The sequence below is a fragment of the Plecotus auritus genome (genome assembly GCF_963455305.1).
Source record: "Plecotus auritus genome assembly, chromosome: X".
Lineage (NCBI taxonomy): Eukaryota > Metazoa > Chordata > Mammalia > Chiroptera > Vespertilionidae > Plecotus > Plecotus auritus.
The window spans coordinates 132192300-132208464 of NC_137784.1; the positions used below are offsets into that span (position 1 = coordinate 132192300).

Genomic DNA, 16165 nt, shown 5'->3' on the forward strand with positions numbered 1-16165 from the left:
CTTCCAATTCAGAATGTCACTTGTGGTAAAGGGCTGATAATAATAGACCGGCCCTCCCTCCTGTAAGGTCCCATCTTCACCAAGCACTTGGGCACCCCGAGTCTCCCTGAGAGGCATCTGACGTGCCGGCTGTTGTTTGGGCCCTTGATCGGCCGAACGCAAGCGCTGCCCAACCGGCTCTGGAGAGCCTGGTTGAGGGGCGACGGAGGGAGGCGGTGTTTGCAGACTTTCCAGACCTTCCAGGCTAGCGGGGGGAGCACTTGGTGCTGCCTGTGGCTCATATGGAGGTGGTAAAACTGGTGGGACTTCCTGGGGGGGCGGTAACTGTAGAATAGGGGGTTGAACTTCCTTCTGAGGGACCTGCTTCTCCTCTCCTGCCTGCTTTTCCTTAGCCTGCTCCTGCCCTGCCTGCCTCTCCTTAGCCTGCTTCTGCCCTGCCTGCCTCTCCTTAGCCTGCACCCGCCCTGCCTGCCTCTTCACTCCTGCTACTAAAACTTTACTCTGTCCCTTCTTACACACGCAGAACCGGACCCAAGGCGGCAAGGTTTGAGCAATTTCTAACCAGCTGTCTATGTAGGGAAACTGATCTGGGTGTCCAGGATCTCCTGTGACTACATTCCAGACCGCCCTGACCAGTCCTTCTTCTAAAGAGCCTTCCGAGGGCCAGCTGACCCCGAAGGCTGGCCATTCTACTTCACAGAATTTCCTCAGTGTTTCAGAATTCATTTTAATTCCATAATCCCCATCAAATCCCTTTTAAAAAATTTTCAACATGCAATTGAGAACAGTGGGTTTACTCTGTCCTGACCCCATGATGATCAGTGGTGAGAGACAGACAAGGGAGGGGGTGACCTGTTTTCACAGATCCTCACTCAGATGCCCGCCTGGCCGCGTCCCTTGGGAGCTTAGATTCGTCTTAGCTAAGGTGCACCCGTATAAACCCCGGGCCTGGTCACCTCCACGTGGGGGTGAGTCACCGTTATGCCATATGACAAATTGTGGAACCGCAGGTTGGGGCCCACTCGGACTCCGTAACCGAAGTCATGGAGCCACACAAAGGAGAGGAGAGGGCAGGCCCTCTCCCTCCACACTCACACACATTCACCAGACATTCACTCAGAGTTTAAACAACGATCCGCCCAATTCCTAAGGAAGCCTTATGGCTTCCAGGGAGGTGATCAAGTTCCCCCTTCCACTCACTTGGAGTGGACCTGACTGACTGGGGCCCCTACCTTACCAATTCTGTCGACAGGTCCAGAAGTGCCCATCCACTCTCTCCAGATGCCGGCCGGCTCCTGGGCTGAGGTCCGGGAGTGCCCAGAGTCCCCCGGTTTAATTCTGCTAATTCAGTAGAGCGGCGCCTCCCGGAGGCCTGTCCAGCGCCCCCGGGCCCCAAACCCGGTCCACTCACCAGAGGCTAAAAAGCCAAGCATGGGTTGGTTTTCCCGGAATCTCAGGGAACCAATAATGTTACAGAGAACCGAATAAATCAAGCGATGCTCGGAGAGTTTGGAGTCACACTTTATTCACCAGTGGGCTTAGAGAAAATGAATTCAAATTCTAAGCCAGGCTACAAGCAGAACTTCCCTTTTTATTAAGAGCCAGCCCTATGTGCGCTTAGTGGTTATCTCGCTGCTGGCCTTGAAAAGAACACAGTTCTACCAATTAAAAAATACACCGCCGAAACCGGTTTGGCTCAGTGGATAGAGCATCGGCCTGCGGACTGAAGGGTCCCGGGTTCGATTCCGGTCAAGGGCATGTACCTTGGTTGCGGGCACATCCCCAGTGGGGGGTGTGCAGGAGGCAGCTGATCGATGTTTCTCTCTCATCGATGTTTCTGGCTCTCTATCCCTCTCCCTTCCTCTCTGTAAAATATCAATAAAATATTTTTTTTAAAAAAATTAAAAAAAAAATACACCTGGCATGGCATTGAGAGTATGGGCATATCTAGTCTCTGGCCTACAGCTAAGTTTATCTTCCTCATTATTCAAGCAGGCTAAAGCAAAGTTATTTTTTTTTTTTTTTAGAATAAGGAGCCGTCTAAAAAAACAGCAGAGAATTCCAAACGGTAGTTTTACAAAATAGGGGTTAGCCTTCTCACATGGATCAAAGAAGAAATCACAAGTTAAATTAGAAAATATATTTATTTTACTTATTTTTTAATTGTCTTAAAAACAAAACTGGAATGTTATTCTCCTTAAAATGTACAGCATGCGAAATGCTCTGTAATGATTTAAAAAACACACACATGCAAAGTACCACAATGTAAATTTTCACAATTTTCCAGTAAATGACATTTCTGGATCAAAAATTACCATTACAGACGGCTTAATCCAGGGGTGGGGAACCTTTTTTCTGCCAAGGGCCATTTGGATATTTATAACATCATTCACGGGCCATATGAAATTATCAACTTAAAAATTAGGCTGCTATATTTGGTCAAACATTTAATTAACTACCCCTAATGCCTTGGCAGGGCCAGACCAAATATTTCATGGGCCTTATACAGACCACGGGCCAGACGTTCCCCACCCCTGCTTTAATCAAATGTTTATTTTCTGTTTCTAGCATTACAATTTGCTGTAATTCATAAACTTTGATCTAAGTAAGCTTAAAAAAAATTTTTTTGTTGTTTAATCCTTACACGAGGATATTTTTCCATTGATTTTTAGAGAGAGTGGCAGGGAGGGTGAGAGACAGAGAGACAGAAACATCAATGTGAGAGAGACACGTCGACTGGTTGCCTCCCACACGCACCCCTAGCAGGGCCTGGGATCAAGCCTGCAACTGAGGTATGTGTCCTTAACCAGATATGAACCCAGGACCCTTCAGTCCGAGGGCTGACACTCTAACCATTGAGCCAAACCTGCTAGGGTCCAAGTAAGCTTTAGACACTGACCTCATACAGGTAGTTAGGTCCTTATGTCAAGCACGCATTATCCAGCAAAGAGATCATTCAGCCACTACACTTGAGTGAACAATGCTCAGTGTTACCTGAACAATATCAAGTGCATATGAGCCCTGTAAATTTGGCTCAGCTGGTAGAACATCAGCCCACGGACTGAAGGGTCCTGGGTTCGATTCCGGTCAAGGGCACATACCTCGGTTGTAGGCTTTATCCCGAAAAAATCCATGGGAAAAAATGTCTTCAGTGTGGCTGACAAAAATAAAATAAAATAAAATAAAATAAAATACAGGTGTGTTGGAGATTATTCTAGATTACAAGAGACTCAGAAATAAAACCAAATGCAATGTGTGGACTTCGTTGGACAATGGTTTGAACACACCAGCTGTAAAAAGACATTTAAAAAAATAAAGTGCATATGAGTTAGCGGCATTTTATATCAGCGTGGCATCTGAAACCTTTATTGCATGCAGAAATATGGGCCCACCTTGCTTGTAATTACTGATTCTGAGCTCATGAAATACCTAAATAATTTGGTGGAACAACTAAAAGACTGGTTATACAAGTGTTCAGTTAATTTATTTATATCTTAAAATATATTTTTATAGATTTCAGAGAGTGAAAGGGGAAGGGAGAGATAGAAACATCAATGATGAGAAAGAATGATTGATTGATCGGCTGCCTCCTGCACACCCCACACTGGGGACTGACCCCACAATCCAGACATGTGCCCTGACCGGGAATCGAACTGTGACCTCCTGGTTCATAGGTTGATGCTCAACCACTGAGCCACACCAGCCGGGTAACAAGTATTCCGTTTAGAAACCAGTGGTAGTCATCGCGAATATTGAAAGTGGGAAGGTCCTTGAAAGATAGCAGTTTGATACTGAGTGTGACAAGGCTGTCACAGATGACAGTCCATCCAGAGAAAAACCTCAGAAATCCCCTCATTGTCACAGATCACAGCTACAGTGACATATCTGCCACTGCTGGAAGTTTCTTGTTCATTTGACCTGCTGATCTATACAGACAAATATTTGGTTGCACCTGAAGAGTGGGAAGAGCCGGGACCACAGTTCATTACCAAATCCATTACCAATTCTGAGCAAGTGCGACTGCGTAACTTCACTACCACAACCCACAAAGCAAATAGCATGGTGGCCGACAAAATACTGTCCATGGAGATGAGATGAGAGCAAGAATGGAATTCCCAAATGTGTGTTTCCTGAAACCAAGGCAACCATAGTTCATGCTTTATTTCATTGATTTTTATTTTCTCCCCACTAATTCACAATTTAATATCATATATACCATATAATCAAATTTTCAATCTTTCACAGGACATTGACAAAGTTACTAGGAAAACTGGACTACCACACCAAAGGTGTTACAGATGCACAAAATTCTGACAGGGAGAGCCAAGACCAAGGAGTGGTTTTCTTCAGGAAACAATTCTACCAAAAGCATGTGAATAGAAGTAATTTAAAATGTTCAGGACATGGCAAACGCACGACTGACTCCAAATTGCCATTTAGTATGCTTTGTATTCTAGGATATAAAAACTACCCCCATCTATGGAATGTTAAGCTGTCACCCAAGACAATCAAAGTCTCCCATATTCAATATCCCACTATTTTCTGGTTGTACCAAAAAATAAACAACCAGCAAATGATTTCACCTCTTTAAAAAAAGCATTTACACTTTAAAAAAAATAGGATGAAGTGGAATTCCCTCCTTCTTAAAAATGTTTCTAAAGCTACTAAAAAAACCTTGCATTTACAAAATAGTTGATAAAATTATTCCTCTGGATTGCACAAGAAGGGAGACAGGACCACTGGTGAGACAAGGCATATGACATTAATCAGTCTTGGCTTCTTTTTCTCCTGCTTCATCTGAGGCTGGACTTTCCTCGTTTTTAGTTTCTCCGTCTTCCGTAGGTAGATCTTCTTTAGGTTCCTGGTCAGCCACATCGGCCTGCTTTCCCTTCTCCCCTTTTCCCTTTCTTTCCTTTGCACTTTTATGTTCGCAGATTTATCCTTTCCTGCCACCTTTTTGGGCTTTGCTTCCACTTTTGCAGGAGCAGGTTTGGCCGACAAGCTGGCCGACCTCCTCTTGGGCTCCTCCTTGGCCGCCCCCTCCGCAGAGCTGACCTTCCTCTTGGGCATCGTGAACCTGGGCTGCCTGGCCGCTGCCGCATCTCCCGCTGCCCAAGCTCCATTGATTAATTCTTAGATGGGGAAAACTTAGCATTATACTTTACTCAACTGTATACACTGAGTGGCCAGATTATTATGATCTCTGAACGCACAATAATCTGGCCACTCAGTGTGTGTGTGTGTGTGTGTGTGTGTGTGTGTGTGTGTGTATATATATATATATATATATATATATATATATATATATATATATATTAGAGGCCCGGTGCATGAATTCGTGCACGGGTGGGGTCCGGCCAGCCTGGCCATGGGGAGGGGACATGGGCGGTTGGCCAGCCTGCCCGATGGTCAAACTCCTGGTTGAGGGGTCAATTTGCGTATTAGCCTTTTATTACATAGGATATACACTGAGTGGCCAGATTATTATGCTTTCAGAGATCATAATAATCTGGCCACTCAGTGTATATTGTTCCATTTTTTGGTATCTGACTTTCCATAGGGTTGACGTAATTTTTTGCACACTGTTCAAAGGGAACCAGCAGATTACATCAGCACTGTAAAGTCAATTCCTTTGAAGGTGGTACCTGGAGATGGAAAACTTTTGCTATTACGCTAAATGCCTTCCTAAATCAGACCTTTTTGTCAAGTAGCTTGACTCAGAATATAGGTAAATATGAAACACAGCAAAAGAAGTCTGGCCTGGCCGGCGTGGCTCAGTAGTTGAGCATTGACCTATGAACCAGGAGGTCACGGGTCGATTCCTGGTCAGGGCACATGCTTGGGTTGTGGGCTCAATCCCCAGTGTGGGGCGTGCATGAGGCAGCCGATCAATGATTTTCTCTCATCATTGATGTTTCTGTCTCTCTATCCCTCTCCCTTCCTCTCTGAAATCAATAATAATATATTTTTTTAAATATTGCCGAGAGAAATGAAAGAAGCTTACATAAATGGAGACAAATAGCCTATTCATGGGTTGAAAGACTCATTATGGTTAAGATGTCAATTTTCCCCACACTTATCTATAGAGTTAATGTAATGGTAATTAAAATCCAGGTCTTTTTTTGTAGAAACTGACAAGCTGATTTTAAAATCTACATGGAAATGCAAATTACCTAGACTAACCAAAATGATTTTGAGAAAGAACAAAGCTGAAGAATTTATACTATCTGGGTTCAAGACTTACTATAAACCTACAGTGATCAAGATAGGTATTGGTATAAGATTAGGATACACAGTGGAACAGAACTGAGAGTCCAGAAATAGACCCACACACAGTTTGTGGCACAGGTACTAAGGTAATTCAATGAGAAAAGGACAGTCTTTTGAACAAATGGTGCTAGAACAACTGGTTATTTGCATGCAAAGGAAGGAACCCAACCCTAGCCGGTTTTGCTCAGTAGGTAGAGCATCAGCCTGCAGACTGAAGGGTCTCGGGTTCCATTCCGGTCAGGGGCACATGCCTGGGTTGCAGGCTCAATCCCCAGTAGGGGGCGTGCAGGAGGCAGCCAATCAATGATTCCCATCATTGATGTTTCTCTCTCCCTCTCCCTTCTGTCTGAAATCAATAAAAATGTATTTTTTAAAAAAATTTTAAAAAGAAGGAACCCAGACCTTTACCTCATACCATGCACAACATTTAACTCAAAATGAATCCCAGACCTAAATATAAGAGCTAGAAATATAAACCATCTGGGAGAAATCATGGGAGAATATCTGTGACATTGGATTAGGCAAAGACTTTTTAGATAGGACACAAATATACAAACTATGAAAAAACCCCAGATAAAATTAGACTTCATCAAAATTTAAAATGTTTCCTTTTTAAAAGACACTTTTAGTAAAATCAAAAGGCAAGCCACAGACTGGGAGAAAATATTTGCAAAACATATCTGTTAAAGGATTGGTAACCAAAGTATGCCAAAAGGGAACAAACTCTTACAACTCAATAATTGAGAAAACTTTAACAAATTGACAAAAGATTTGACTAGATACTTTACCAACGAATACATACAAATGGCAAATAAGTGTATGAAAAGATTCTCACCATCATCAGTCATAAGGAAAATGCAAAATAAAACCCCAATAAAAATACCACTAAAATGGTTAAGATTACAGAGGCTGAAAGCAAAATAACAGACTGGCATAGTAAGTGCAGAGCAAATGGAACTGTCATGTCATATGATGAGTGTGGAAAACTATTCTTTTTTTGGAGAAAGAGAGAGAGAGAGAGAGAGAGAGAGAGAGAGAGAGAGAGAGAGAGAGATATCAATTGGCTGCCTCCCACATGTGCTCCAACCAGGGGACCCACAACTTGGGTATGTGCCCTGACCAGGAATCTAACCCACCACTTTTTGGTGCATGGGACTACACTTCAACCAACTGAGCCACACTGGCCAGGGCCAATTTGCCAGTTTCTTATATATATTTTAATTGATTTCAAAGAAGAAAGGAGAGAGAGATAGAAACATCCATGGTGAGGGAGAATCATTAATCAGCTGCCCCTTGCACGCCCCCTACTGGGGATCAAGCCCACAACCCGGGCATGTGCCCTTGATCTGAATCAAACCTGGGACCCTTCAGTCCACAGGCTGACGCTCTATCCACTGAACCAAACCGGCTAGGGCCAATTTGCCAGTTTCTTATCAACTGAAACATACACCTATCATGTGACCCAGCAGCCCCACTTCTAAGGATTTCTCTGGGGAAATGAAAACATGTGCCTACAAAGGCTTGTACTCAAGAGTTCAGAGCAGCCTTCTTCATAACAGCCCCAAACTGGAAGCAACCCACATGTCTGCCCATCAGCTGGTACTGGGCTAAATGAGCTGCGGTTCGTGCACACAATGGAACCCTACTTAGCACTACTAGTAAGAGGAACCAACTCCTGACACACAACAGAGAGGCACTCTGCTGAGTGAAAGAAGCCAGACATGAAATACTACATGCTCTATGGTTCTACTTATATAAAATTCGAGAGAAGACAAATCTGTAGTGCTAGAAACATCCTGGTTGCTAGGCTCCAGGTTGGAGAAAGAGATTGCAAAGGGCCATGAGGGAACTTTCTGGAATGATGCAAACGTCTTATGTCATGATTATGGTGGTGGTTACACGACTGTATCCATGTGGCAAATCTCATGAAACAATTTGTGAATTTCATTTTATGCCAATTTTACCTCAATGAAGCTGATTTTTAAGCCATTCAAGCCCGGCCAGCATGGTTCAGTGGTTGAGGGTTGACCTATGAACCAGGAGGTCACGGTTCGATTCCCGGTCAGGGCACATGCGCGGGTTGCAGGCTGGGTCCTCAGTGGGGGGCGTGCAGGGGGCAGCCAATGGATGATTCTCTTTCATCATTGATGTTTTTATCTCTCTCTCCCTTTCCCTTCTTCTCTAAAATCAATTTAAAATATTTTTTTAAAGTCATTCAGGACAAGGAGAGAAATCATTGGCTGAGCCACAGGAGTCAGAAGAATGGAAGCATTGGGCACCGATGAAGCAGCTCTAGATGCAGCTCTATGGAAGGCAGGCAGCGGAGGGGGAAGGCTGTGTGGTGGTGGCGATGGTGAACGAGAGCTGGAGGTTCACTTCTGAGTCACACAGAGGTAATTACTCAGAGAGCCCCTGGAAGGAGCTGAAACCGGTTGGTTCTGCTCTGGGAAGGCGAAATGAGGAGCAGCTGCTGCTTTTTGTTACAAGCCTCAGCCTCGAACAATCTGCTACTTTAAGCCACATGCCTGTATAACTCTGAGCAAAAAGAGACATCTTTTGCCCAGCCAGGGGTTGAGCAGTGACCTATGAACCAGGAGGTCATGGTTTGATTCCCAGACAGGGCACATGCCTGGGTTATGGCCTCGATCCCCAGTGGTAGGCGTGCAGGAGGCAGCCGATCCATGATTCTCTCTCATCATTGATGTTTCTATCTCTCTCTCCCTCTCCCTCCCTTTCTGAAATCATATATTTTTAAAAAGAGAGAGAGAGAGAGACGCCTCCTACAGGGCTTCCTTCCCCTCAGATGGGGACCTCATGGCTATCTGGGGACACAGCCCTCAACTGCTCACCTGCCTTCTACACCCCAGTTCCTCAGCCCAGGAGAGGGGAGCCCAGAGCCTCCTGGGGACCCTGCCCTTCCCAGCCTGCAGGGCTTCTAATCCACCAGGTATCACTCACCTCCATCTGCAACTTTGCTCTATTTAACTTTACTTTGGACCTCAGATGAATGGTCACCCTGTCTTCCTGTTGTCATTGGCCCATGCATGACCCAGTGAACACTGGCATGCACATGTGCACTCGCTCCCCTCTTCTATCCCGTCCTTTGACCCCATCCTTTGACTCAAAGCTCTTTCTCCCCATCAGAGCCTCTCCCACTGTCACACAGGTCCGCCATCTGCAATGTGCACCCAGTCAGGAGTCCAGTAGGGGCGCGTCCTCCTTTTCTGGGCCTCTCAGTTGCTTTGCTGTGTCTTTCCTTCCCTTGGGGCACCTGTCTCTCCTCCCAGCCTTGTGAACCCAAGCTCTCCTGGTGTGTTCTTATAATATATTCTTATTAATTTCAGCGAGGAAGGAGAGGGCGAGAGAGCTAGAAACTTCAATGATGAGAATCATTGATCGGCTGCCTCCTGCATGCCTCACGCTGGGGATCAAGCTCGCAACCCAGGCATGTGGCCTGACCGGGAATCAAACCGTGACCTCCTGGTTCATAGGTCGATGCTCAGCCACTGAGCCACGCAGGCCCGGCGCTCTCCTGGTTTTCCATCACTCCTTCTCCGTGTCCTTGGCTGGTTCCTCTTACTCTTTCATCCCAAATGTCTTTCAAGAGTCTATCCAGGGCCCAAGAAATGCCTTTCCTCTCCATCCCCACTGCCTGGTGGCGTTAATCATGTCCCACCATTTCTCTCCTGGGGCTTCTCCGGGCCTCTCCGCCCCCACTCCTCTCAGCACAGGACCCTGTGCTCCTCGTGGCAGGGCCCAGGCCCTCTCACCTCCACACCAAGTAAAGGGCCAGTAGACATTGCTGTTCGTTGAGCAAAAGGTTCTGATTAACAGCCTGGCTGTCCTGGCTCAGTGGTTGAGCATCGACCTATGAACCAGGAGGTCATGGTTCGATTCCTTGTCAGGGCACATGCCTGGGTTGTGGACTCGATCCCCAGAGTGTGTGTGTGTTGTGGGGTGGCTGGGGGTGCAGGAGGCAGCCGATCAATGATTCTCTCTCATTATTGGTGTTTCTCTCTCTCTCTCTCTCTCTCTCTCTCTCTCTCTCTCTCGCTTCCTCTCTGAAATCAGTCAAAATGTAAATAAATAAAAGGTTCTGGTTACAGAGAGCCAGTGAGAAAGCAGGGCAGGCAGATCTGGGGTCCTTCCAGCTCTGACCTCCTGCCCTGGTGGCTGGCACCTGGGACAGCCAGTGTTCCCTGCTTCCCGGGGCCTCCTGGCTTCTGCTCAGACAGGAGGAGAGTGGAGACAGAGCCCCACACTTCGACCGCACACAGAACGCTTTCTGCCCATGGAATCTTAGAGGGAACGCAGGACAGAGGGGCTGCCCTGGGGGTAGGGGTATGGAGAGGATATCCACTCAGTCCTGCCCCAGGCCCCAGGCCCGCTGAGGGTAACTGGCCAGCCCATGGCCAAGCCCTTCTCCAGCCTTCCAGAAGGAATTTCCCAGTACTCCCCAGGGTGAGCATGGGCCGGTTAGGCCACCCCCTCAAACACTTCTCAGGGATCCTGCCTTCTCTCTCCTCTCCAGGGGCCCCACTCACCTGCCTGTCTCCAGGTATGTGCCCTGCTCTCAGTACATGCTGCCCAGGGGGCCGGGGCTTCTGGGCAGCCCAATGCCATCTCTGCTGATGCACGTGGCCCTGACAGTGAATAATCCAGTCAGCCTTTCTTCCCATGAACTGCTGCCAAGCTCCATCTTTCTTGTCCCCTGTGGGTGGCTGGGGCAGGGGCCTCTCCCCTCTGACTGGCTCCTTGCTGTAGGCAATGCGACTCAGCCGGGCTGGCCTCTTCCTGGCATGGCGCCCATGCAGTGCCAGCACATGCACCACAGGCTCCTGAGCCTCCGGGGCTCTTAGCTGAAGAGCCAGACTCCCTTGGACACACCCTCCTGCCTTGGCGGTTCTCAGATCCTTGGAGGCCCCCAGGAGTGTTCTGGCTGACCAGGGGAAGTTCCATGAGCAGCTTCCCTTTATGTCCTGGCCTCGGTGTGGACACAAACCCCTCCCCTTGCTTCTTGGAGCTCAGAGAAAGCGACAGGAAGGGGGCCTTCCCCAAGACTTTTCCCTGGGCTCAACAACAGGAAACAAGGAGTGCGCAGAGCAGAGATGGTCACGGGCCTGGCCTCATGGCTCGGGGCCCCGCCCTGCGTCAGCTCTCCACTGGGATCCAGCCCTGCGAATCCAAGAATCCAAGTGGAGAAACTCATAAGGAAGTGATTGCCCGGGAAGGCTGGCACCCCTTCCTGACCAGCCCCAGGAGCTTCTCTCACCAGCCTCTAAGCACTGTCCTATTGCAGTGAAAGCAGACGCTTCCGGAGGCGCATCAACTACGGGTCAGGACATTGCGCATCCTATCACTGTGTGTCCACCTCTTTTTTTTTTTTAAGGGAGAGGGAGAAAGAGATAGAAGCATCAATGATGAGAGAGAATCACTGAACAGCTGCCACCTGCACATCCCACACTGGGGATGGAGCTGCAACCCGGACATGTGCCCTGACCAGGACTGGAATCATTACCTCCTGGTTCATAGGTTGACGCTCAACCACTGAGCCACACCAGCTGGGCCACCACAAGTCCACCTTCGATCATTAGATTCCCAGTGTACAGAGGGGGAAGCTGAGGCGCAAGGAGCTGGGCATAGCCTGGGCAAGGTCACACAGCTGGGGATGGCAAAACAGGGACCTCTGCAGGTGCCTCAGTTCCCGGGGTGGACAGGGAGGTCCCACCTAGCCTGCAAGGCTGGGAGAGTCTTGGGGACCAAGACCACAGAGGCCACTGCAGGCTGGTACATGTGTAATGTCAGGAGGTGGGGGGTGTGTGTGCTGTGTGCATGTGTGTGCACTGAGTGCTGTGTGTGTGCTGTAGGCTATGTGTGCAGTGTGTAGGGGGTGTGGTACATGTATAAGACACCTGCCCCCACCTCCCCTGCTGGCCAGTCAGAGGCTGGGAGGGGCTAGGGTACAGCCAGTCTCTCTGGGTAGGAAGAGGAGGCCTTGGCCTTGGTTATACTTGGGCCTGGTTGGTGAGGGGCTGTTTTGGTCTCTGCAGGTCAACAGAGAAGACGGATAAACAGGAAAAAAGAGGCGAACTCAGGCCAGAGCCTGGCCCTTGGCCGTGTGCAGGCTACCGCCTTGGGCTGGGCTGGGCCAGCCTGGGCTGAGCGAGGGCAGGGGAGGGGTGGGATGGGGGCGCCTGGGATGGGGGAGAACGCTGGGCTAGAGGTTGAGGGAGTCCTAGAGCCTGAGGAGGGGAGAGGAGGCAGGGGAGGCCCTGAAGCCCCTGGCAGGGAAGCGCCTCTCAGGCCCTCCACACAGGGCACAGGAACCCAAACATGTGTCTGTCTGTGATGTCAAGTGTGTATGCCTTTGTGGGATATGGCTGTTTCATATAAGTGAGGGTGTGTGCGTGAGGGGGAGGGGAGCTGGAATATGCACTAGTGTAAGCGCTCAGAAGCCCCCTCCTCCTGGGACAGGTAGTTTCAGGTGGGGGAGGAGCAGGGCAGGGGTGTCCCTGGCTCCTATTGGGCCTTGGGGAGGAAACTGGATCTCACAGGGCACATTAAGACCTTGATCCCACCCCACCTCCTCCCTTCCTGTCCTTCATCTCCGGCTGGCCCTAATTGAGGAGGAGGAGGGGCTTCGTGGGCCTGGGAGGGGCCGGCCCTCTGTGTTAGTGGGGATTCCTTGAGCTCTCACCCTTTCCTCACACCGACCCAAAGACAGAAGGAGCCTGGCTTGGGAAGGAGGCGTCAAGCTTACCACAGAAAAGCTGTATGATCCTGAGCACTGGTCTCAGTTTCCCCATGTATAGGATGGAGACGCTGAACTAAGTGATCTCCCAGAGCCCTGCCAGACCCAGCATTCTAGTAAGCTGGGCCCCATGGGGGGCGGAGGGGCAGCAGGGGCAGAGTGGGAGGCGGGTAGCTGGCCTGGCAGTCACAGCTGGGCCACGCTGGGGACCAGTCTCAGGGCCCTCAGGAATGGAATCCTGGGGACAGACCTGGGAGGGGCTGGGGGCGGGAAGGGAAGCAGTCCTTCCCCGTGCTACAGGCAGAAGGCCAGGGAAGGCGGAGGGGGAGGAGGGGAGGAAGTCCCCCCCTGGGCAGGTCACTCCCAGACGCTGGGCTGGGGCGGGGCGGGCGATGGAGAGCAGATCTGAGCTCCTGGGACACCTTTGAGCCCGCTGCTGCCCAGCTTCCCAGGAACCCTCCCAGGACCCCGGGAGCCCAGCCAGGTAAGGGGCTGCAAGGGCCCCCGAGGGCACACAGACCCAGTCCCTAGCTCTCCCGCTGCGCTCTGAGTCTCTGTTAGGGCAGGGGGTTCTATATGTTTGCCTCAGGTCTGTGAACTGCCTAGGTCAGCGGTTGGCAAACTGCGGCTCGTGAGCCACATGCGGCTCGCGAGCCGCGGTTTGCCGCTCTGTTGACTAATGAGTTTGCCGACCACTGGCCTAGGTGGGTCCTAGGCTCCGTTTGTCCATCTGTTTCATTGTCCCTCTCTCTACCTTCCCCTGCCCAGTCCTAGGAGGAGCATAGCAGGGCCCCAAGGTCCATGACTGGCTCGGTGGGGCCAGACCTCACCAACCTTGATCCAGCTAAGGGTGTCCCCCCAGCTCCTGATCGCTAGAAAACACACACACACACACACACACACACACACACACACACACCAGCGCCCAACCGCTGGAAAACACACATGTGCATACACACAGTTGCACGCACAGGCTGGTACCCCCACCCCACCCCATCCCCACACACAGACACTATGCCACCCTAAGGGCCTCTGTCCAGAGTCTGGGCAGTGGGGCCGGCCCTTTGGGTGGGAGGTTGAGCTTGCCACCCTGTCTCCTCCAGGCGCTCAGGACACCCCACCATGCTCACGGCTCCCACCATCTCTGGTAAGGTCCCAGCCCCTGGGCCCCACCCCTCCCCCGACTGGGCAGAGCCAAGTGGGCTTGGCTGCAGTGGGGTTAGAGGAAGCCTAGAAGCCCCTGTTTCAGGGACCTCTTTCACCCTTCTCTCCAGGCGGCCCCTGGGGGCTGGGGCTGCCCCTCCCTCCCTAGCATGTGAGGTGAGGGGTGAGCGCCCTGCGGATGGGGCATCAGAAGACCCAGGCCACTGGCTCATGCTTGTCCAGTGGAAGGAACCTCCTTTGGTTCTCTGATCCCCCTGCAGAGCACACTCCCTAACTTAGCCCTCTCCCCCCGCCCCATCCCATCCCTGTCCTTGCCCAGCTGTGCCTCGACCCCTCTCTCAGCCTCTCCCACCTGGCAACAGCAGCAAGGAGGAGCATGCGGACACCCGGGACCAGCTGCTAGCCCAGGCGGAGCTGGCACTCCTCTCCATAGTCTTTGTGGCTGTGGCCCTGAGCAATAGCCTGGTGCTGGGGGCCCTGGCGCGGCGGGGCCGGCGCGGCCGCTGGGCACCTATGCACGTTTTCATCGGCCACTTGTGCCTGGCTGACCTGGTCGTGGCTCTGTTCCAAGTGCTGCCCCAGCTGGCCTGGGATGCCACCGACCGCTTCCAAGGGCCTGATGCCCTGTGCCGGGCCGTCAAGTACCTGCAGATGGTGGGCATGTATGCCTCCTCCTACATGATCCTGGCCATGACTTTGGACCGCCACCGCGCCATTTGCCGCCCCATGCTGGCATACCGCCACGGAGGGGGCGCTCACTGGAACCGGCCGGTGCTGCTGGCCTGGGCCTTCTCGCTACTTTTCAGCCTGCCCCAGCTCTTCATCTTTGCCCGGCGTGATGTGGGAGGCAGCAGCGGGGTCTTCGACTGCTGGGCCCTCTTTATCGAGCCCTGGGGCCTCCGTGCCTACGTCACCTGGATTGCCTTAATGGTGTTTGTGGCACCTGCTCTGGGCATTGCTGCCTGTCAGGTGCTCATCTTCCGGGAGATTCATGCCAGCCTGGTGCCAGGGCCAGCAGAGAGGGCCAGGGGGCGCCGAGGAGGGCGCCGGACAGCTAGTTCCGGCGAGGGAGCCCCTGTGTCGGCAGCTATGGCCAAGACCGTGAGGATGACGCTGGTGATTGTCATCGTCTATGTGCTGTGCTGGGCGCCCTTCTTCCTTGTGCAGCTGTGGGCGGCGTGGGACCCGGAGGCACCGATGGAAGGTGGGTGTGGCTGTGGTAGTGCTACAGGGAACGCTGGGGCTTGGCTGCATATGCACCTCTACCTGCACACCCGCCCCCCCACATCCAGCCGTGGGCTCACCAGCCCCTAGTAGGCACATGGGGTCACACCCCTGCCTGGGTACCCTCAGCCCCAATCCTTCTCCTCCCCCCACACAGGGCCCCCCTTCGTGCTGCTAATGCTGCTGGGCAGCCTCAACAGCTGTACCAACCCCTGGATCTATGCCTCCTTCAGCAGCAGCGTCTCCTCGGAGCTGCGCAGCCTGCTCTGCTGCGCACGGAGGCAGGCCCCGCCCAGCCTGGGGCCCCAAGAGGAGTCCTGCGCCACTGCTAGCTCCTTCCTGGCCAAGGACACTTCCTCCTGAGAAGCCAGGGGGCGCCTTCCTTCCAGAGGCCCTGGGGTTCACTGAGAGAGGAGGGCGCACTGGGAATTGGCTCTGGATTGTGAGGGGCCTAGGAGGTCAGCTCCTTGGCACGGGGTATGGAGAGGGCAACAGCGTGCCTGCCTGGGAGATGGGGGTCCATGGAGCCCAGGAGGAGGGAAAGGGGGTGAGGCCAGGAGACCTTCCTTTCTTCACCTCCTTAGTTCCTCTCTCACTCTCTTTCTAATAAAAGTGTCAGCTCATTTTCCACCCAGTGAGTCTCCTTGGATCCGGCTAACAGTGGGTGTGAAGGTGGCATGGAAAGACGTCCTCAGACCGCCCCCCCCCACACACACACACACATGCATGACTCTGGAGCCCACGATGCAGGTGACA

At 51.4% G+C, this 16165-nt stretch overlaps 1 protein-coding gene and 1 pseudogene across 4 annotated transcripts; one reads left to right on the forward strand and one right to left on the reverse strand.

Annotated features, from left to right (window-relative positions):
• Positions 1-4762: 4762 nt before the first annotated feature.
• On the reverse strand, positions 4763-5070 carry LOC308239312 (non-histone chromosomal protein HMG-14-like; annotated as a pseudogene). The gene has a single exon. The product of its transcript is annotated as a non-histone chromosomal protein HMG-14-like (transcript).
• Positions 5071-12978: 7908 nt separating this feature from the next.
• On the forward strand, positions 12979-16042 carry AVPR2 (arginine vasopressin receptor 2). 3 transcript variants are annotated; one of them, XM_080652594.1, is made up of 4 exons: positions 12979-13137; positions 14125-14168; positions 14505-15389; positions 15567-16042. In XM_080652594.1, the coding sequence occupies exons 2-4, from the start codon at positions 14144-14146 to the stop codon at positions 15770-15772; spliced, it is 1116 nt and encodes a 371-aa protein (XP_080508720.1). In that variant the 5' UTR covers positions 12979-13137; positions 14125-14143; the 3' UTR covers positions 15773-16042. The 3 variants fall into 3 exon arrangements, with proteins under 3 accessions (XP_080508720.1, XP_080508719.1, XP_080508718.1); XM_080652593.1 differs by lacking the exon at positions 12979-13137 and adding an exon at positions 13405-13505; XM_080652592.1 differs by lacking the exon at positions 12979-13137 and adding an exon at positions 13409-13505 and having other exon boundaries at positions 15643-16042.
• Positions 16043-16165: the final 123 nt, after the last annotated feature.

Bases quoted from the DNA above. Each gene is read 5' to 3' on its own strand.
- AVPR2 (XM_080652592.1), top strand. From the start codon at position 14,144: ATGCTCACGGCTCCCACCATCTCTG. The intron at 14,169-14,504 runs GTAAGGTCCCAG...GTCCTTGCCCAG, and splicing joins CACGGCTCCCACCATCTCTG to CTGTGCCTCGACCCCTCTCT. The intron at 15,390-15,642 runs GTGGGTGTGGCT...TGCCTCCTTCAG, and splicing joins CCCGGAGGCACCGATGGAAG to CAGCAGCGTCTCCTCGGAGC.